The 22,716-nt window shown below is 43.5% G+C and overlaps 1 protein-coding gene across 1 annotated transcript; it reads left to right on the top strand.

The window, feature by feature from the left end:
- Window positions 1-1,262: 1,262 nt before the first annotated feature.
- thbs1b (thrombospondin 1b) lies at window positions 1,263-21,916 on the top strand. Its single transcript, XM_028821433.2, has 23 exons — window positions 1,263-1,537; window positions 2,905-2,984; window positions 3,146-3,702; window positions 3,794-3,869; window positions 5,318-5,404; window positions 5,879-5,988; window positions 6,242-6,367; window positions 9,291-9,387; window positions 11,067-11,240; window positions 11,412-11,588; window positions 12,784-12,957; window positions 13,184-13,311; window positions 13,433-13,585; window positions 14,095-14,313; window positions 14,663-14,770; window positions 15,022-15,181; window positions 16,210-16,328; window positions 17,107-17,341; window positions 17,437-17,664; window positions 18,315-18,586; window positions 18,710-18,807; window positions 18,897-19,036; window positions 20,163-21,916. The coding sequence occupies exons 2-23, from the start codon at window positions 2,918-2,920 to the stop codon at window positions 20,168-20,170; spliced, it is 3,513 nt and encodes a 1,170-aa protein (XP_028677266.2). The 5' UTR covers window positions 1,263-1,537; window positions 2,905-2,917; the 3' UTR covers window positions 20,171-21,916.
- The last annotated feature ends 800 nt before the right edge of the window (window positions 21,917-22,716 follow it).

Below are 22,716 nucleotides of genomic sequence, written 5' to 3'. Positions count from 1 at the left end.
TATAAACAGATGTGCTCAATGCCGCCGTGCCAATTATTTCTAGTAAATCATCAACTGAAAAAGAAGAATTACAAGATTGTATTTAGTCCTTTAAATAGCAAGTAAAGCGGTTGCATTATTAGTATTATTATTTATAGTAGTGGTCTTGTATATGGTATTTTAAATTTTCCCTATTGAGTAATTGTTGATTCAGACGAATGGATGAATTATTACTTTTATTCACTAATCATGTATCCCTTTTTCTGGTGTCAATCGATGCACCAGCATGACATCATGTCACAGCATCGCCCGATGGCTGCTGTCACTGCTTACGACTACACTTCTGTCAAAGCTAAGAGCGCCCATCTGAACGATTCAGCCCTCCGTGTGAAGTTCAAACGAGCCGTTCCATTCACATCTGACAGAGACTTTCACTGCTGCGGCGACGGTCCTTTCGACTTCTCTGCTCAGCCACTCGTTGCTGTTTAGACTGGTTGGATGGAACTGCTGAGTGGAAAGAATGCGCGTCGGCCGTCTTCAGGTGGAGGGAGGGGGTCGCAGCTAAGTTACTTTCTCCGACTCACGAGCTCACAACGCCCCCTAGCGGACTGTGCCCGTCAAAGCGCACCAGCGCTCGGTGTTCTCTCGTCGCCCCGAAGTGAGTGATCTCTTAAAAGTGGAGGTCTTCACTATGGCCAGAGCAAACAGAGAATCGCCTTTTTTTCTTTCCCCAAAAGGAAGAAACTGAAATCTTTGGGAAATTCAGTTCCTTTTTATATAGCGGGCTTCACTGAGTGCAGAGAGCACCGTGACAAGTTCTCAGGTGTAAATGCAAGCATAGAATTGACAAAGATACTAAATACAGAATTAATGCATTAGTATCTCTATCAAAAGTATAAAAAATGTCAGGTTATTGGGAACACTTTTTTCAAGTTTTCGGGAATGGAGCGCGTCTTTCCTATCGTTTCTAGACAGTCGATGTCTGGATGTTTCAGCTCTTTTATTATCACCTACCAAATATAGAAAATGATGTCCTGTCTCATTTCCCGAAATTTTACAAGGAGGGGTGGGTGTGCGCTCAAAAGTCTGCTTATGGAATTTTATCTGAGGAATGCGCCCCCCGCCCCATATACGCGCGTCTTTCGTGCTGCCGCCCGCCCGCCGGCCTGCCCGTTGTGAGGTAACCCGAGCGAGTCGTGCCCACTTCCGGCCAGGCGCGCTCTCATTGGCCGCGGCGCATTCCTCGGAATGTCGAACTGTATTTAAAGCGGACAAAGTCCAAAGCGCTCAGAGTTAAGCCGGAGCATCAGGGCTTTGGATAGAGGAAAACTGAGGGAGGAAAAATAAAGTAGAATAAAATAAGGAGCTGGACTGAAAAGATTTATTATTAAAGTGTCTTAACGAATTTTAAAACTGTGTCTCAGAAGAGGGAAAGACTCGCGCTCAAGACAGAAACTTGGCACCGCGGGACTAGGACTTCATTTCTTTTTTTCTTCTTTTATTGTATACGTGTTTGTTTTCCCCTTTTGGAGTTGCTGCTTTATTACTTTTGACTCAGGTAAGTGGAACTGTACCTGCTGGCGAGGACTGGTTGTTGCAATTGCATAGCATTACGTGTAAGGGCACCCATAGAAGTGCCAGCTTTGTCTAAGGGGGCAAAGCACCAACTTTACATTTATAAATAAGAGCCGTAAAGTGAATGTGAGAAAGACGGGGTGGCAAAAAAAAAAAAAAAAATCGGAGCGACGCAGGATGAGGAATTCCGTTAGTTTTTTACTGGGAATAATGGACTTCTTTCATTCGACAAGAACACCCATTTCAGGGGCATAAGAAGAGTGAGAACGAGTCGGTGAAATGTCCTTAAGTTTAAGACTTTTAGTGTTTATCGTACATTTGGCTGCGAGCCTTTGTGTGTATTCTGGGTGTCTATATAAACAGGGGTGGACAAATGCAGGTTCACAGTTGTGAGTACACGAAACAGTTTATTCTTGTATTTTGATTTACTTATTAATTGTTGTATTATTTAAAGGTGACAACCCAGCACCACACTAGTTCGAATATTGGTTATTAGTATTTGTCGTATTATTATTAATAAAGTGAGCTTGAGTGTAGCAAGTAGACTAGAATGTGTAAATAATGAAGGCTGGCAATTTGAGCACTTAAGAGATTGTAACTAAGTGCACTGAGCCATTATTAAAGCTATTGTAATAATCCTAACCTGCAAGTCTTTTATATCACCCTGCTCACGACATGTTCCAACTGTTGCCATCAGGCAAAAGATAGAGTAGCATCAAAACAAAGACAAATAGACTGAATAATAGTTTCTTCCCTGTTGGTATCAGGGCACTGAATGCCACCTAATCACCTCCAATGCAGCAGTGCAATAGATGACATCTTGTGTAATAGTGTTCATGTGCAATTAAGGTCTTATGCTGAATGTTTGTGTTCTACCTTATTTCTTCTTATCCTTTTTAAATTATATTTATTTATATTTTGACACTGCAGGGACTGCACGTAATTTCGTTGTATTTGTTACAATGAGAATAAAGATATTCTGATTCTGGATCATTGTAAACCCACCACGTGTATGTATGGGTGTGTTTATATAAATGTGTAGCAAGAGAGACAGAGTATTGACATATTTATGTGTGTGTTTATGTGTCATATTACTATTCACTTTTATTTATGAACAGTTAACATTCGCGTTACTTTTAGTGTTTATTGTACATTTGATTTCGAGCCTTTTCGTGTATTAGGGCTCTCTCTCTCTCTCTCTCTATATATATATATATACAGAGAGAGCGAGAATTGGCATATCAGTGTATAATTTTATGTGTCACACTGTTCACTTTTATTCATAAGCAGTTCGAATGACATTCCCATATGCACGGATGATAAAACTTTGACTGCTTTCCTCCATCCCAGGCCACTTACTAGGATGAGTTTGTCGGAGGGTCTCTTTCTACTTTTCATGCTCGTCTTCTGCGAAGGAGCCAGAGTCGCAGGTGAGCTGTCGTCGCCTCTAATGACATTCTTCTCCTGATTGCGGTCGCTCTCGTCACTAATTGAGGCGCCCACCGGTCCGTTTCTCATTTCTTTCTGTTTCTCTCTCTCTCTCACTGCCCCCCCCCCCCCCCCCCCCCCCCTCCCAATTTCGTGATTGCAGAAAGCGGAGACGACAATGGGGTCTTTGACCTGTTCGAGATCACGCGGGTGTCCCGCAAGAACCACGGGGTCGCGCTGGTCAAAGGGCTGGACCCCAACAGCCCGGCTTACAAGACTCTCAACCCGAACCTGATCCCCCCCGTCCCCGAGGGCACCTTCAGGGACCTGCTGGAGGACATTAGGGCCGAAAGGGGATTCATTTTCATGGCCACCTTCAAGCAGGCGAAGAAGTCGCGGGGCAGCCTGCTGTCGGTGGAGAAGACGGATGGCACGGGGCAAGTTTTCGAGATCGTGTCCAACGGCAAGGCGGAGACGCTGGATATTGTTTACTCCACGGAGGACAAGCAGCAGGTGGTGTCGCTGGAGAACGCCCGATTCGCCACCGGCCAGTGGGTCAACATCACCCTCTTCATCCAGGAAGACTGGGCGCAGCTCTACCTGGGCTGCGATAAGGTGGACACGGCGGAGATGGACGTCTCCATTCAGCAGATCCTCTCGCAGGACTTGCCGAGCTTCGCCAGACTGCGAGTGGCGAAAGGCGCCATCACCAACTTCCTGGTAAGACGCGGGGCCGACGTGAGCCGACCGAGCCGGGGGTCCAAGGCCGGCCACGCCGCTCACGAGCGCCCTCTTTCTGCTCTGTCCGCAGGGGGTGCTGCAGAACGTGCGCTTTGTGTTTGGGACCACGCTGGAGGCGATTCTGAGAAACAAAGGCTGCGCGAGATGTGAGTGACTCCGCGTCTGTCTGATGGCAGGTGCTTCTGAGGAAAGGGAAGCGTCCGAGCGGCTGGCTGGGCTACTGTAGCAGGCGAGCGCTCGGAAAGAGAAGGCGGCTAGTAATGGCGCCCCAAACCAAATAACAATCTCCACAAGTATGCGACCAGACATTGGCATAAAGTCATTAGCGGCACTTAGACATTTGGGGGCTTTATGAGAGCTTGCAGCAAATGACGCTTTGCACTTGTTTTACAAACCATGAAATAGGACAGGATGGATTTTATCTGTTTAACTCTTAACTGAAACTGTTATATTACATTTACTTATTAGGCGACACGTTTATCCAAGGCGACTAACAACACTTGGTGTCATTTCTTTTGTGTTTTTGTGTCTCGTTTGGAGCACTGGCGGGTGGTGTGACTTGCTCAGGGTCACAGAGTATCAGTAGTGGGATTTGCACCCACAACCTCAGGGCTTCAAGTCCAAATACACCTAACCGCTACACACACTGCCTGGAACTTCAACCGTCCTGTAGAAATCACGTATGAACTTATGAAGAAGTTTATCACAGACGCAGGGAGACAATACCATTGCAAGTTGAATAAAACTTGAGTGCAAGCTGAGCAGCGATAAATGAAGCCCACTTGAGGTCGGACACATCTGTGAGTCACATCTCGCATTCCAGTAAGTCCTACACGTTGGGTTTCTTGCTGCCACATAGCAATACGTGATTAAGAGAAGGGCTACAGCAAAGCCCGACACCCCCCCATTTCCAAAGGGTCAGCTCTGGGTGTGCTGCAGTGCTTCAATGACTCCATTGTGTCCGTGTAACCCGACCTCAGACACTGTGTATGGCGTTAATCAGACCTGCCAAGTGCCGATGACACAGACTACCTCAGGTCCATAGAGTTGTCCCTTACTGCTACATGACAAAACCTTCACATTGGCTTTAGCAGTACGTGCTTCACAGAAGTGCTGCGGCAAACACTGACATCTCCATTCTGAAGGCTGTGTCGGGTTGTGCACATCGATTACTCAATTGTCGAACTGTAACCCGACCTTAAACACTTCATACGGCTTTAATAAGATTTGCCAAGCACCGAGGACACTTAAGAATAAGGGCTGCCTAAAGGGCATCGGTTTCTCACTTCTGCTTAACAAGACCCTCACGTTGACTCTGTTTGAACATTAAAGAGTATTTAGTCGGGACATCGGAGGAAGCACTCAATTGCCTGATAGCAGTGGGCAGAAAAGACCCCCAGAGGTGCTTTTAGCTAAACAAATGAGCTTGATGGAGTGAATGGTCTCCTCTCGTTCGTCCAGTTTCTTGTGTTCATGTGTATGCTAAAGTCTTAGCACAGGCGATTCCTGCTCAAGTACATAGCTGTCATGTCAGCTGAGGGTCCTTCTTATAAGAAGTGTCATTAATGTTGTTAAATTCTTCCTTTCCTTTCAGCTCTCACTGACACCATCACTTTGGATAATCCAGTTAATGGGTCAAGTCCAGCGATAAGGACCGACTTCATTGGCCACAAAGCTAAAGGTACAGTCTCTGCTCAAGGACGGGTACACTAGTCAAACTTGGACCCTGCGTCTGTCTGACTGATACGACTGTTTCTCTGCCACCGCTGCCCCATTTTCGAGTTCTTCTCACTCAAAGGTGCTGGTTCTTCAGCTCACTTTTGGTGTCTGCTATGCTTATGGCACCCTGCTTGAGAATTTGGCCAGTCTGATTATTAAAGCCTGACAGCGGGAGGTTTTATTAAGTCACATCCAGTGGCACCCAGCTTGACTGGCATCCCTCCCAGAGCTGGTTCTCTGTTGTATCCACTACTGTTGGTAGATTAGCATGTGCGGCACTACCTGCATGGTGTGTTCAGGATGGCACCCTCGCCAGCACCGGCCTTTGCATTTTATCAGACAGACGTGGTCGCCCCGTGTTGTATTTAAAGACTGGCCTTATGAAGTGGCAGTGCCAAGACATCTTTTGTCCTAATCAGAGCTTTTGTGTCAACAGACATCCAGAATGTGTGCGGCTTCTCCTGCGATGAACTGGCCACCATGTTTAAGGAGCTCCAAGGACTGCGGGTCGTTGTCAACCAGCTGGCAGACAACATCCACAAACTGGTAAGCATGACGTGGACCTATTTTTAGACACACCATTTGTGAAAGCGCACAAGTGTGTCATTGTGCACACTCATCTAATTATTTTGTTTTTTGGGGGGTAGGGTGGGCTCCAGTGTTTTCTTTTAGTTTGCCATTCCAAGCAGATGAGCCTGAGGTGGCGAGACAGAGAAGGGCTTTAAAGAAGTCATGGCCACCGTCTGAGAAACATCTGGAAATTCAGCACATTAATTCAGATATTCTACTCTGCTTTCAGACTAAGGAGAATGAGCTGATCCAAAAGAAATTCAACTTTGAATCCGGCGCCTGCATCCACAACGGAGTATTCCATAAGGAGAGGGACGAGTGGAAAGTTGACAACTGCACTGAGTGCACGTGCCAGGTAGGCTTGTGTGTGCCCCCGGGCTCAGCCACACCAGCATCTGGGATCAATTTACTTTTATATGAACCCCTTTGGCCAGGGGGGACTGCTTCTGCCACATCTGGAGGGGAAAGCGCAGCTTTTCCAAAAGGTGTTTTACAATGAAGGATCATCACAGGATTATTACACCGTGTGGCCCTAGCTTTGCAGAGGAAGCCAGAGAGCGCTTTGCAGAGGCAACCGCTGCACATAACGTTGATAATTAATAACCCTAACCCTACCCGATTAGATCGGGGAGGGCATGGTGGCACAGTGCTCAGAGACTTGGGCTCGGCTTCCAGACCTTTCACTATGTGGTGGTCCTGTGTTCTCCTTGTGACTTGTCTATAGTTGCTAACCCCCAGTCCAATGGCATGAACGCACTGTAAGGTGCACTGGTGACCCAAAAGGACTGGTGACAATTTATAAAGGGGACCCCTAGGGGTAATCATCTAGTTAGTTACTGCTATGTAATGAGACCTCCACGGCTTTGTCTGGTATTAATAAGAACTACAAAGCCCCCGTTACAGTAGCGGCTACTTAAAGCTCCCGCATATCAATTGTACACAGGATTAGTAAAGCTATAAAGCAGGCACAGGGCTACCCATGGTGCATCTGTAAGGCACTTACTACAACCAAGCGAGACTTTTAACACAGGCCACATATCAACACGTGATGTTTCTGAAGGGTTACCTATGGGTAGGCTGTAGTCATAAGTCGTCAACATCACATGTACAGTGAAATTCTGACTTGGATGTCCAAGCAACACAAAAGACTTGGCCACTCTATGAAGCCATGATAAACAAGAATGTCCGAGGGTACGTCCATAACTCCCCACACTTTTGGGATAATTCCCCCCCACACACAAATTAAAACATGACATGTCTGTGGTCACTGTGGTAATGTTTTGCCCTCGATCACCATTGTTGTTTTCAAGGAGTACATGTGGACACTCTGCCCTCCGTTTGCACCAAAAAAGAGCAGCGAGCAGTGATCCGCTTTCTATGGTCTGAAGGTGTACTAGTGGCCAAAATCCACAGAAGGCTGTCTGCACAGTATGGAGACCGTGTTTTACCACAATGGAGTGTTTATGGATGGACTGAGATGTTGAAAAATAGTTGGACAAGTGTTAAACATGAAGAAGGAGCGGGGCAACTGCCCACGTCCACTAGTGATGACAACACAAGTCCAAGAATTTTGGCCCCTGGCACACCTTTGGGCCATAATTAGCAGATCACTGGTTTTCTTTGGTGCAGATGGAGAGCAGAACAGTCATATGTACTCTTAGAAAACAACAAAAGAAACTGACTGATTCAGGGCGCAACCTTACTGTCTGCTCACGTGTGTGAGGGAAATGCTGTACAGCCAACACAAACACGGGCCTAATCATCACAGAAGTGCAGATAGTTAGGGACTTACCCTCATATTATTCAGCTAATGCCATGAAACAAAAACCTTAACATCTAGTACTGTTACTTAGCAATACACGGGTGATGGAAGGGCTCTGGTAAACCCTTAGATCTCCTACTCTGTAAACTGTTACTGCACTCTCTACAAGTGGCAATAATGATACTATAAAATGTGAATTTCCCCTTGGGATTAATAAAGTATCTATCTATCTATCTATCTATCTATCTATCTATCTATCTATCTATCTATCTATCTATCTATCTAAAACATATCCACCTTAATAAAAGGATAATTGTATGTGTGACTGTCTCTGTACGCATCCAGTGGCTATGTCATTCCAACAGATGGTACATCACAAACATTAACACTGCTTTTACAAATCCCATACCAAATAGCATATAGCAGAGATGTGCATTACAATTGTCATTCTAACAGAGTGCTCATCACAGATATTAACACTGATTTTACGAATCCCATACCAAATGGCATATATCAGACACATATTTGTGAGGTGTCATTTGTTGGAATGAAAAGTGCAATGCAATTTATTACTATATGCATTACAAGATACATTCCAATAGATGGTGCAGTGCAATGTTAATGCCATATACGTTGAAGTTCATGTTGGTTACTTAGATTTCAACTCACCCTGGAGAGGAACAGCTAGTAAATCTATAACCAGTTACCTGTTGTTGCTATTGTGTATCTGCCATGTAAGAAGACTTTAACATTGGCTTTCTTGCTGTTTCTAACCAATATGTGATAATCAAACGAGTACAGCAACCACTGACATCATGTCTTCCCTTCTAAAAGGCCACCTCTGGATTTGCTGTAGTGCATCAGTTAGTCTGTTACTCTTACATAACACAACCTTAATTGAGACTTACAAAACAATGACTACCTGTAGTGCTTCCATTACTCCATAACCTCTGCCTTCTGCACCAGTAAGTGACTAAAGGGTGCAATATAGCCCACCCATACAGCTGTTACTCTAACTTGTGAGGGGTGACCCACCAAAGGGTTCATTCCATTTAGTGCTCAGCTCCGCCAGCCAACTCAGCTGCCATTAAACCCATAAGTGGATTAAGCAGGCTAAAGTTTACTATCCTGGTACAAACCTGTGGGCTCTGAGTAGTGTGCAGGTGGCAGTGCCACAGAAGTGAAGAGAATGAAAGACGAGCGACTGGATACAGAGCCACATAAATGCTTTGCTGTCTAGCATAGCAGTTGGTGGTTAGCAGTTCTGCTCAGGTGTACTCCCAAACTACCTTTCACAAAGTGATGGTGTCTTGTTGCTGCCCTTAACAAACACAGATAACATTCTTTGTTGCTATACAGCCAGATGGATTCTCACTGTTTAATAGAAATGCCGCTGCCAGCTATGGCCACAAAGCCGGAGGGCAGTGGTGAGTCAGCGCCTTCATCTCCGTGCTGACATGAGCTGTCCACAGGCCCTCAGTACTGAATGTGTCTCCTCATTTTATTTTGCACACAGAACTCTGCAATTGTGTGTCATGAAATCTCCTGCCCTCTGATGCCCTGCGCCAATGCCACGGTGCCTGATGGCGAGTGCTGCCCGCGATGTGGTACTTGTAAGTACATTTTTACTTGGTTCTGTTGTTTAAAAACTCCAGGGCTGAAGGAAGTAATGTTTAGGTGAAAGTGCAGGCCTGCTGGGATGCCTGCCAACGGCCTTAGTCAGCTTTCCTCAGAAGTGCAAGTGGCACCCATCCAAGCAGGCAGATGGTGTTTGTTTGGAATAGGAAGCCGTATTTGTAGACAGTAAGATAGATGAAGAAACTCGCATGGTCCGAGTGAGTGATGGCAGGCCTCTGATGAGAATGTGGCTGTTGCCAACGACCCCGCAATAATTCAGTGTTCTGCGAAACATCAAAACCCAGGAGAGAGAGCAATGTCCATGACAACGGTGGGCAAACATCCGAGAGTTACGCTTTCTGTGCACGGCCGACGATGAGCAAAGTAGGCAGCAAAGCCAGACGGCCTCTGGGTGATACTCCTCGTGGGTCGTGGGAGGAAGACGGTGGCATTTAATTCTTGGTTCACCTCACTATCTTCCTTGTAAATCTGCCCAAACTATATAAGAATTCCAAAACAAAGTTCAGAAGTAAGTGGATTTTGAAAATAAATAGTTGAAGCCGAGTCAGAAAGTCTGTAAAATGTCAAATGCTGACTTATTTGGAAGCTCCACAGGCGGGTCGTGTGACTCTGGAGGAGCAGAAACCATGAAGTCAGTGCTGGCTCAACATCCCACCCTGAGCCAATTGCCCACTCGTCTGCCCGCCTTGCCAAGTGATGAAAGGTGCTAGATAGCCAAATTCACCGACGACTTTCATCTCCAATGCTAAGTGCTTTATGAGGATTGCTCCTAATGAAGGGTGCTACACACAAATACTCACGTCTCTGCAGTGAACAGCTTCATTACCACTAGGCAACTGGTTCTGCTTCTGTGTCACATGATGATTCTGCAGAGGATGAACCAGACATTTGCACTGCGGGGTCTCAGACGATAAAATATCAATAAACTAAATTCTAATTGTGGGATTACCTCTGAAAGCAACCATTTAAAGACGTGCTGGTCGGTGATTTCGGACTGCCCTGTGTGTGGACTGGCAATCCACCCAGTGCTGCCAGGAATGGTCCCACGGCGACTCCAAATTGGAGGAAAAAAATGAATGTATGTGAAAGCAGGTACAGCTGGCAGCAAGCACAATGCCACCCCTGTTGCAGTACAGTTCAAAATGGCTCTCTGCTCATTTTCTAAGTTTTTTGATAAGTTAAACTTGATCTGTGAGCATTGCAGCCTTGAATGGATGCTATGTGATGAAGATGAGAATTTCACTAGCCGTAATAAAATGGTTATACAATACATGTGCTTGTACCGCCAAAACAGGCCCTCAACAATGGGCATGAGGAAAGGTGCTATAGGAAACTGGACACTTCTTGATGATGAACCTAATTATGAGGTTTTTGATAGGTGCCCCACTTGGTGCTCTCGCCAGCGTCTTGTGGTCAGGATGATGGTTGGTCAGCTATCCTAGTTGCAACTTTTTTGGCCTGTCCTGACTTCTTAAGAGCATCCAAGGCCTCCATCCCTTAATCAGCCTTCTTCTAGCATCGGTCCTCACACTGACACTCCAACCCCAAGCAATCATGTCATCTTTTGCTAGCACCAAATTATGAAACCCTTAATGGTGGGTGTTCAACGATGGTGAAAGGCACTTTGTTAAAGTTTGTTTTTCTGTCCTCACAGTGAGCGACTCCCCAGAAGATGGCTGGTCTCCATGGTCAGAATGGACTCACTGCTCCGTGACCTGTGGACGAGGAATTCAACAGCGTGGCCGCTCGTGTGACCGCATCAACAACAACTGCGAGGGGACGTCTGTCCAGACGCGCGACTGCTATATTCAGGAATGTGACAAGAGATGTAAGTTGCCCTCCAGAAGAAAACTAGCAGACTGCCATAATGGTGGTCTACCTTCATGTTCAGGACTGCCATTTATAGATGTAGCTACAACTCAAACAGCTTCTCAAACCCAGGATTTTGAAGCCACCTTGAGCAATGCTGACAGTTCTGTTGTCTTTCTCCCTTCTTCAGTCAAGCAGGATGGGCAGTGGAGCCACTGGTCCCCTTGGTCATCGTGCTCTGTGTCCTGCGGCTCCGGAGTCATAACTCGCATACGCCTGTGCAACTCTCCCACACCACAGATGGGCGGCAAGGAATGTGAAGGAGAAGGCAGACAGACAGAGAAATGCCAGAAGGACCCATGCCCAAGTAAGCTGATGCCATCTTTTACTTGGGGTCACAGTTCGGGGGTTTTGATCCCAAAGGCCCAAGTGACAAGATGTAGAAAACAAACCCCATCCATGACTGAAAAATACACAAAAATGCACAGGGTGCCTGGCCGGTCCATGTTTCAGTCTGACTTGTGGCTTTATATCTGGAATCATTTATGATTTATAGTTTTTGTAACTCAGTCTGATCATGCCCCACAAAACATGGCCCTGGCCTGGGGTTCAGCTGGCAGTTGTAATTGGGGGCCCATGTGGAGTATGTGCAGGAGTGGGTCCTGTGATGTACTGGAACAGCCTGCTTTGAACCAAGTGCTGCTGAGATGGGCTCTGACCCTCCCCCAAACCTGAATTAGACAAAGCAGGTAAACAGACAAATGACATAATATGGCAGATGTCCTGTGTGCCAGCTGCTGCTCTGATAGACCCCAACTCGGCCTCGGCTCTCTATAACACTTCATTTAATTCCCTGCAATAAGTGGACACCAGTTGAATCACTGGATGAAGTCTGCATGTTCTGCATAGTCCTACTACATCCTACTTGGCTAACTGGCATTATAAAATTGTGCCAATGTGACAGGAACCCTGGTCGCATGTGCTTTTAGGATATTCCCTAACTCCAAATGACCCCGTAGAGAACTTGAGAAAGTGAACGTACTGGTATTATTATAATGTCTGCTGCATTTAATGCAATCTTGTCATCAAGTTCCAAACATGCTTATTCGGAATACAATATGGAATGTTACCGTATGCTAATTAGGAAGTTTTTAATCGTATAAGAACTTTGTGAAAAGAAGTGCTTCAAGCCTCAGTGCTAAATGCTCTATCCCTTAATTTCTTAATGTTCTTGAATACGCGATTCACCATTAACTTGAAAGAATTCTGCCACTTAGCCCTGTTTGAAGAGTTATAATAGGCTATATTGTGATATGAAACAATACAATATATTGTGATATGAAATGATATATCGCGATATGTACAGCAGGATTGGGTGCCAGCTTCAGGGCCCACTCATGAACATACTCCTGCTCAGAAGGTGCCAGTTTACAGTCGTCAGTGAATCTGCTTGTCTTTCCCAGAGTGCCTGGAACCAAACCCATGCGGACATCATGACTTTATAACCTGTTTGAAGCCTGAACTTACTTACGGGTCTCTTTTCCTTTCCTTGCTTTCTCCAGTTAATGGTAAATGGGGCCCCTGGTCACTCTGGGATACCTGTACTGTGACCTGTGGGGGTGGTGTTCAGAGGAGGACTCGGCTATGCAACGATCCAGCACCCAAGTACGGGGGCAAAGAATGCATCGGGGAGCCTGCCAATACGCAGCTCTGCAACAAGAAAGACTGTCCAATCGGTGAGTTCTCTTTTTGCTAGGCATTGGCTGCTTTTAGACCTGCGAGTAAACACAATGGAGCAACATTATCACTGATAGTTTGTGTGTGTAAAGAGTTGCTCAGTCTTAGATGGTAGCACTTTTTTATTTATTTTTTTAATTTTGGACTCGCACCAAGAGAAATGACTGTGCCTCCTTTCTAATTAGAAGTCTGGCAGGGACTCATGAGCGCTTTATTTCTTCTCAGATGGCTGTCTGTCCAACCCCTGTTTTGCTGGCACACAATGCACCAGCTTTCCTGATGGATCCTGGAAGTGCGGCTCTTGCCCAACAGGTTACCATGGCAATGGCATACACTGCACCGATATTGATGAAGTACGTTTTTGGGATGGCTCGTGTCCATCTGTCCATTTAGCTCTATTATTTCCACCTTCCTTAGTAACGCATACAGTGACAATGAAACGTTTGATTATTTTTTTTTTTTGGGTCTTTTCAGTGTAAAGAAGTGCCCGATGCCTGCTTTGTATTCAACGGTGTCCACAGGTGTGAAAACACGGAGCCCGGCTACAACTGTTTGCCCTGCCCTCCACGCTTCACAGGCTCGCAGCCATTTGGGAGGGGAGTTGAGGACGCCACCTCTAAAAAGCAGGCAAGTCTGGTGGCTCCTTCTTTTTATATGTTCACTTGAGCTCTGCCCCAGCAATTGCACAGAAATGACTCTTTATTTTCTACTAAATAATGTAAACATTGACATAACTATATAAATGTGAACAAAGTAAAGAGCATTGCTTAGATCCAGGGATCATGCCCAGTTACGGGGATCTATTCACAGCCCAGCCATGCCTACTGGATGTCTCCTTCCTTTATGTTTACAACTAATCCCTCATTCAAGACCCTCTCCTGTTTTGAAGAGGGGGCACATTAAAGTGGAAGGTGCATGCCATGTTCTATGACCACACTGGTCTCTTGCAAATCCTAGGGCACAAAAATGAACCCTCACGGTGTGGCATAATGGAACAGATTATTCAGTTACTCCACACCTGATTTTCAGAGAATTAGACAGCTCTTGTAGCATCCTACTCGCTAGATCCAGGACGTTTTTTTTTTTTTTCCTAAGGATGCATCAAAGTTTACATTCTCCCTCTCTGTCACTTGCAGGTTTGCAAGCCTCGTAACCCTTGCAATGATGGAACCCATGACTGCAACAAGAACGCACGCTGCATCTACCTGGGTCATTACACCGACCCCATGTTCCGGTGCGAGTGCAAGCCAGGGTTTGCCGGTAACGGATACATTTGTGGAGAAGACACTGACCTGGATGGGTGGCCAAACGAGGATCTCGAGTGTGTGGAAAATGCCACCTATCACTGTAAAAAGGTACAAATGAGTGATTCAGGTCACATGTATGGCAACAGAAATTGGAGGTGGGGATTTATGTCAAAGTGGGACAACAAAACGGGACAGGCCTTCCTAGAACAATTATGTTAATAAAGAGCTGGTTTGCTTAGTCTTGAAGGGGCTTTAAGATCTGAGAAAGAACTCAAGGATAATAAAAGAAAAATTGGAAAAGGGTACAAAAGAGAAAAATAAAGTGGGTCTTCACATCTTTTCTGGCTGTTGGCTCACCAAATGACCTTGATGAGCTGAATGGCCTTATTTTTTAGGCTATCTTTTGCACGGTTCTTGATGTTAAAATGGATGATTAATGAAAACGTTTAATTTACAGGATAACTGTCCCAACCTTCCCAATTCTGGACAGGAAGATTTTGATAAAGATGGCACTGGTGACGCCTGTGACAATGATGATGATAACGATAGCGTTCCAGATGATAGGGTAAGACTTAATATTTTAGTCCCTTCTACATTGACAAGTGTCGTGCTGGTGTAAATGTGAAAACTTACTGAGAAGGTGGTCGTTGAAACTGTCGGACAAAGCCATCCATTTCTAGAAAATTCTTTTTTGCCGTTTTTCTCAAATGATCAAGGTTATCAACATCGATATGCAATGCTTCCTTACCCGGACATTTGTCATCAAACTGAATGTTGAATTACTCAAAGTCCGCTTGTGTTTCTCCTTGTATTCAGGATAACTGCCAGTTTGTTTACAACCCACGGCAATATGACTACGATCGGGATGATGTTGGTGACCGCTGTGACAACTGCCCATACAATCACAACCCAGATCAGGTGGACACAGACAACAATGGCGAGGGAGATGCTTGTGCTGTGGATATTGACGGGGATGGTAAGTGACAAATGTTTATCTAATTTAAGTAGACTGGGGACAAAAAATTCAGGGACACATTCTAGAAAAAGTCTCCTCTTGCTAGAGAAAGGCATGTGATGGGCAACTTGGAGAGAAGACTAATGTTCCACAATATGGACTCTGATTTTTTTTTTTTTGGTCTAGTTCAATTTGGTACATCCCTGGTTATGAAGTCAGAGCCATATTATACCACGCTGATTCAAAACTCGAATTTTGGTTTACAAGTTTCTACAGTATGTATGCAGGCAACTGTCGTCTACTAGATGGCACCACATTTTGACTGCCCCATAACTTAGAGAAGAGTGCTAACTACATGGTCCTAACCCTTGTATATAAATTCTTGTGTACCACCCTGAAACTAGAAGTTGAAGTAAAGGGCTATTCAAGATCAGTTTCCTAGCACTTGCCACACATATTGATATTAAATAAGTCAACTAACCAATGTGTGTTTCCGTTGTGGCAGAGAATGGGGATTTTGTGACGCAAAGTCAGTGCGATTCACCTTGGGGCTTTCACTTCACAATACTTAAATTGTGTCAAGGGTAGCACTTACATGGCTTCTAGCATTATTCAGACTGCATTGTAGGACAGGTGGGATGGTAAATTTGTGGTTGGATTCAAACGAAAATGGATATGGTTTGTGTGTTGCCTAATGCCATTGTTTGTTGCATTATTTTAGTTGTGAATTTAATAGCCGGTGGCACTGAATTTGTGGGCCTCATTGGCCACAAACATGTAGCTCCTCGCTTAATATTCCTGCCACAGTGCCATTTTATGGGTTATCAGAACCTACACAGTACTACGTTTGTCAGTTTCGATTCATTGACATGCTCACAGCTATAGGTAGGCTTTATTGTCCCTTAGATACTAAATTGTTGCATCTTTTATAGTTTCTCTGATTCCCTTGAATCCTCCTATTTTTACATTACTAATGTCATCAGTCATGGTACTGTTGTAGGAGTGCCTATCCAGAATAAGTGTTGACTGGATTCTCTTTATTTCGACAGGCATTCTGAATGAGAAAGACAACTGCCCATATGTGTACAACGTTGACCAAAGAGACACAGACTTGGATGGAGTTGGAGACCAGTGCGACAACTGCCCCTTGGAACACAACCCAGATCAGGTATTTTGGATCCAACACTTATAAATTGTTGACAAAGCCAAAGTTGGGGAAAAAAATCCAGGCACAATTCACTGTTCCCCCTGTGTTTGTTCCATCATCAAGCACGCCTATCACTTTATGCGGCCATTGGATGCCTCATTCAAGTGGATGCTTAGCTCAGTTACATGGAAATCTATAATGGGGAGAGGAGGAATGACAGGTTTTTCTTATAGAAGATATGACCCATTTTAATCACATGGCTGAATGCAGAAAATTAAAGTCGTTGAAAGGCACGGTCATGCAGATTGTATTCTACACCAGCCAAAATGGTGCACACCTGTGCAGTTATTTAATCCTTGGGTGGAATGCAGCCTTTTGTTAGGAATTTATTAGCACCCCCTTCTCTCCACCCAAATCAGATCCTTCCCTTTTGCACAGGCAGATGAGTCCTGGTGTTCTCTTGCTGACTCTAACCAGGTCACAGTAGGCATACGTCGACAGAAAAATCCTTTCCCTAGTCCCCATATGACAGGCTTTTAAGAAGACTATTTTTTTGTAAACTATTTTCCTCCACTCACACTAGTACATTAAACTCCTAACTTGCAGCACTCCACTTATACGGAATTATTAACAAATATTTTGTAACAAGTCTCTAACAATACTGCCACTTTATAAATGATATAAGGTGAATATCACATTGAATACCTTGCATTTATCTATCAAAATCTTGTCAGCCATTTTGAAACACTGATGCTACAACTTGACAGCCAAGGGTGAGACTTTCCTTATTTTATTTAAGATCGACTCAGACTCTGACCTTGTTGGCGACAAATGTGACAGCAATCAAGACATCGATGAGGATGGCCACCAAAACAATCTTGACAACTGCCCTTATATTCCAAATGCCAATCAAGCTGACCATGATAAAGATGGGAAGGGTGATGCTTGTGATTATGATGACGATAATGATGGCATTCCAGACGACAAGGACAACTGCAGGTTGGCCTTCAACCCTGACCAGTTAGACTCCGATGGTAAGAAAGGATTCTTACACAGGTTTGGTAGGAAGCAAAATGACTGGTAGGAGGAGGAGACTTAACAGCTAAATGTTATTTCTACTGTTTTGCAGGGGATGGTCGTGGCGATGCTTGTAAAGATGACTTTGACCAGGATAAAGTGCTCGACATCTATGACGTGTGCCCAGAAAACTTTGACATCAGTGAGACTGATTTCAGAAAATTCCAGATGGTTCCTCTTGATCCCAAAGGAACATCACAGATTGATCCTAACTGGGTGGTACGACATCAGGGCAAGGAATTGGTGCAGACTGTAAACTGCGACCCAGGAATCGCTGTTGGTAAGTGAAAACATGTCAAGTCCTTATTTATTGGCATTGCTGGTCGCACCCCAAAAATCTTGCTATCATTGCATTCTTCATCTCAACCTGTGTCATACGAGTATAAACACTGAAGAAGGCCATAGAAAAGTTAAGAGATGGTGGAATAAGCAAAAATCTAAATCGAAAAAAGAACTATGCAACTTATATCTCAAGCAATTGCAAATGGACACCCTTTCTGCCAGTTCTTAAAATGCTGCTGAAAAAGTGAATGCTTTAAGCAGGGTAGAATTTCAGGAAACAGCAAAAAAAGGCATCACAGAAGGTAGTGGCAAGAAAGCATGAAGACATGAAGACTTAAGAATTAACTGAGGTCCGTTTTATCATGGGCAGATAAGAGGTGATACCACAATTCCTAAATGAGTACAAGATTGGGTTGACATGTCCTTGCAGGCCCCAGCATAGACCAGAGGCATGCACCAAACTAGACAAATGCTGCAGCCTGGTGGTTAGCATCACTGGTAGCACAGGGTGTGATGCTGTCTCTGCACCCTAGCTTGAATGTGGTTAGTTTAAGAAAACAAGTTCTTCCACTATCGTAAGATCACAAGTATGTTTTTACTAGTTCAACATTGATGTGAGGTGTGATGAATGATTTTTTTCCCCCTTAGGTTTCGATGAATTCAATGCTGTGGATTTCAGTGGAACATTCTTCATCAACACCGATAGAGATGATGACTATGCAGGCTTTGTTTTTGGTTATCAGTCTAGCGCCCGTTTTTATGTGGTCATGTGGAAACAAATTACACAGACCTACTGGTCAGACACACCAACCAAAGCTCAGGGCTACTCTGGCCTGTCAATCAAAGTTGTCAACTCAACAACAGGACCTGGGGAACACCTGAGAAACGCTCTGTGGCACACGGGAGACACTCTAGGACAGGTACAGCACAAAATTAGCATATGAAAAATACAATCTTTAAGTCTGCCACTCTGGCATTTTTGTTGAGGTATTAACACCACCGGGAATGTCTTAATCTAATAGTTATGCCATCTCTGTCCTCAGGTACGCACTTTATGGCACGATCCCCGCAACATTGGCTGGAAAGACTTCACTGCCTACAGATGGCACCTTACTCACAGACCAAAGACAGGACACATTAGGCAAGTGCTACTACTGTATTAAAATATCCATGAAAGAAGTTTAATTCTGACACATTCCTTATTTAACCTCACTCTTTCTTTTATTATAGAGTTGTCATGTATGAAGGCAAAAAAATCATGGCTGATTCTGGATCCATCTACGATAAGACCTATGCTGGAGGACGGTTAGGACTGTTTGTGTTCTCCCAAGAAATGGTTTACTTCTCAGACCTCAAATATGAATGTAGAGGTGAGAGGATAACATTATATATCACCATTTAATGCCCTTTTCTAGGAGAGCACTTTTTCCTAATTAATCTTATAATATATAAAGCTAAATGTGACTTTCGGTTTTTATCTGATATTCACACCTTTAAAACTGTTTCTGACAAATTATGTACCATTTGTATGGGAGAGGAAAGGTCATGTTTCATTCTGAAAATCCCCCTACTCAGTAACTGCACATGTGCATTTTTCAGGGAAGTGCCTCTAAGAGGTGTTTTTTGGAAAAGCAACTGGTTTCCAAAGTTGCTCCCAGTGTTGGGTTTAGTCAATGAAATTTTAACTTGACGGTGTAAATTTTTCCTTCCCTGGTGAATTAGTAACCACACCAGGATTTGTTTCCACCTCAGGCAGTACTGGGCACCTCTGCTAGTAACCCTCACTCAAGGTCACACAATGAACTGGTGGAGCATTAAATTCCATTACTATGTGGAATCCGTGCTTCTCCTTATTGTCAGAATTTGGATCTGATGAATCAAATTATATTTTAACAGTTATTTTGGTTTATTATGTTCACCTCCTTTATTTCTTGGTTCCCATCTGCAGTCATAGACACCATTTATGTACAGTATTTCAGTAAAGAATGACTTCATTCAGTGTAAAAACAATTTCAGTGGTGCAGAGAGAAACTCTGTGTCTATGTCCAAAAGTGAACTATTAAACTAAAGAACAGAAAATCAGGTTTATTTGTTCAAAAAAATGAGGCCTCTTATTTTATCAGATTAGGAACCTGAGCTCTGGCCTGAGTAGGAATCCCCCAGAAACTACATTTTTGGTTTCAACTTTTTCATTTTACTTTTCAATCATTTGTTTCTGCCTGGTATTACCCTTTGCTTGAGTCTTGATTTTGGTGTTTGTTTGAGATCCTGCTTAGATGGATACAAGTTAAAAGCCTGTTTTTTTTTTTCTAAAAATCGAATTGCGATTTAATTTTAAAATGAAATTATACACTTAATCCTGAATAATGTCCCTGTCTTTCCATTGTGCATGTCAGATTGTTGGTAATCCAAAAAGATTTTGTTTTTAACCTTAAGTGCTTTTGGTTATACGGAAAGGCATCCATGTCCCTAATTTTCTATTCCCTTTCCTTTCAGATACATAAATTGGTCTGAGGAAGACTGCTTGGAATTTGCACCTTTTTCATATATTACATATGAATATATATATAAAAAAGTTAAAAAAAAAAAAAAAAAAAAAAAAAAACCAGCCGGGACCAATACGTTTATTATATTTACTATTGCAATAGACATTCATGGAACAGAAAATGAGACTCACCTTTTTGGTAACCTGACATCGAGATGATCCAGACGGATGCTGAGCCCATGGCTCCTTCAGAAGGAGGATGAGAATCCTTCTTTTTATTTTTCTTCAAGCCAGTAAATGACCTTTCTTCTTCTAAGACCTTCTCTTGGCCTTACCTGAAAAAAATTTCATCGACTCTTGCACTTGGCTGAATGGGGGTCTCAAGGAAGTATTAATATATAATTTTTTTAATTTTATAAAAATGAACAATTTCATATCTGCTGTGGACTATTTGTTTTTGGCTGAATAGTCAAAGAACCGTCAAGGATACAGTAAGCAGTATATTTGTTTTACTGAGTAGAAGAGACAGGGTCAATGCCACCCTTGGGACTTGATTGCGAGAACTGTGACAAGGGATTGTGCACTCTTGTTATAATGTGTATAGTTTCTGAGAGAAGATCACACACCCACCACTTGAAAGTCAATCTGTTCTGGCCACTTCAAAAACTCACACAGTGGATTATGTCAGTAGATGAGATGATCAGACTACGGTGCCATTGGTTCTACTTCTGTGATGAAGTAGAAAAAGGAGAGAGATGGCTGTGTGGGGGTCACCCTTCCAGCTGGCAGCTTAACCATTAGGTGATGGTGGTGTGGCACTGATGTATTTTTTTTTTTAAAACCCACATCGTGTGAAGGACACTCATGGGGGTGAGGGAGGAGAATCCCAATGAGAAGCGGAAGACTATCCCTGCCAGATTTCTTGTGAGATGATAATATTCTGTGTTATGTAAGATTGTAAATAATTATTTATTAACGGTGTTGTTTATGGATGTTAAGATGTAGCTTAGATTTGTTTTTCTTTCTTCTTCTTTGATAGTTTGGCCCATGTTTTTTTTTTTTCCTCCTGCCCCTAGAGTAAAAACTGGAAATATGAGCCTGATAGAGCAGGCTGGTGGTGGGCCACACAATGGCTCGTCTCCACTTCTTCAAAAGAAATTAAAAAGACAAACAGAAAAAGTGAAAAGGGAAACTTTGATGTACAAGTATTACCTCATTAACTTTATATCATAAAAAATGAATACCCAATGGAATTCGAAGCAGATGACCTCGGTCAAATCCATTTCAGCTACTGTAGTATATACATATACATAAAATGCTGTAAATAGTTAAATATTATATTATTTTTGCAGAAAACGTTAAAAGATATGTAGCTCCAATAAGGAAGCAGTGTTGGAAACTGTTAACTGCCATGCTGTGTTAAAGTTTTGAATATGCCATTTTTTAAAAATAAATTATTTGTTAATTTTATCTTTGCTATGTGTAAGAGATCTCATAATTGTGTAGATAAATGCTATTTAAATAATTTATCAGGAAATGCTATAAAGAGAGTTGGTTTTTCTGTTTGTATAAACTGTTTGCACACTGACCGCAGGATATTTGGCTTTTCTTTTTTTTTTTTTATATTTTTATAAATTCTTATTTGTGTTCTTCTCTATACAGTTGCTACCGTGTTTTTCCCCAATATTCAAGAAACTGTTTTCCATCTTATTTTTTTGTACCATGCAAAAAAAGTAATAAACAGAGAGATCAGTGAAATTGTAAACCGGTGACTCTGTCATTCTTGTGATGTGCCAGGCCCCCGCTGTGACCCTTCACTACATCAATGTGCTGCCACCCTAGACAGACATGTGTCCTTCCGAATAGGAATGCCTTTTTACTCCTTACACAGAAAGAGAAGAGCAGACGTGTAGGAGATGATGAGTTACCACCAACCAGCACACACACAACAGAAAACATTGGGAGTCAATGAGCACCCCAGGGCAGCCCCAGCCAGACTGGAGAGATCCACCCTCATATGTATCAGATAAGATGATGAGCCCTCTCGGCCAACCGCATGTTGATAAATACGCACAAGACAAGGCCAGGAATCAGTAAGCAATCCTGGTGCCCTCATCGTGCACTCTCAACAACGATAGCACGGCAATTCAATAACACAGTGACAGTCAGCACAAAACCTCCACATCACATTCTCACAAGAGATCAGATAGGGGCAGGTGTCAATGAGCCCCTCCAGGTCCGTCTTATCTACAGACCCCCTTACTCCACTCACCAAAGGATCAGATAAGGACAAGAGTGCTGAGCACCCTCAGACCATTCATAGGCCGGTCAGTCGATGAACACTACCAGACATAGCCATCAAGCTATCCACAGATCAGAAAGGTGCAGGAAATGGCGTGCATCTCCTAGCCCATATTAAGCCTTGGGGGGTAACGAGGTACAAAGCAGGACATTGCAGTAATCTTATCACATTTCACAGTAACATATTACAGTTTCTTGTAATCATATTATGCTTACTGACTTAACTAGAATTTAGCTACTTGCATCACACATTTTCTTCTAAAC

This window comes from Erpetoichthys calabaricus, chromosome 16, assembly GCF_900747795.2.
Source record: "Erpetoichthys calabaricus chromosome 16, fErpCal1.3, whole genome shotgun sequence".
Lineage (NCBI taxonomy): Eukaryota > Metazoa > Chordata > Cladistia > Polypteriformes > Polypteridae > Erpetoichthys > Erpetoichthys calabaricus.
This window is presented reverse-complemented; position numbering and strand designations above follow the sequence as displayed.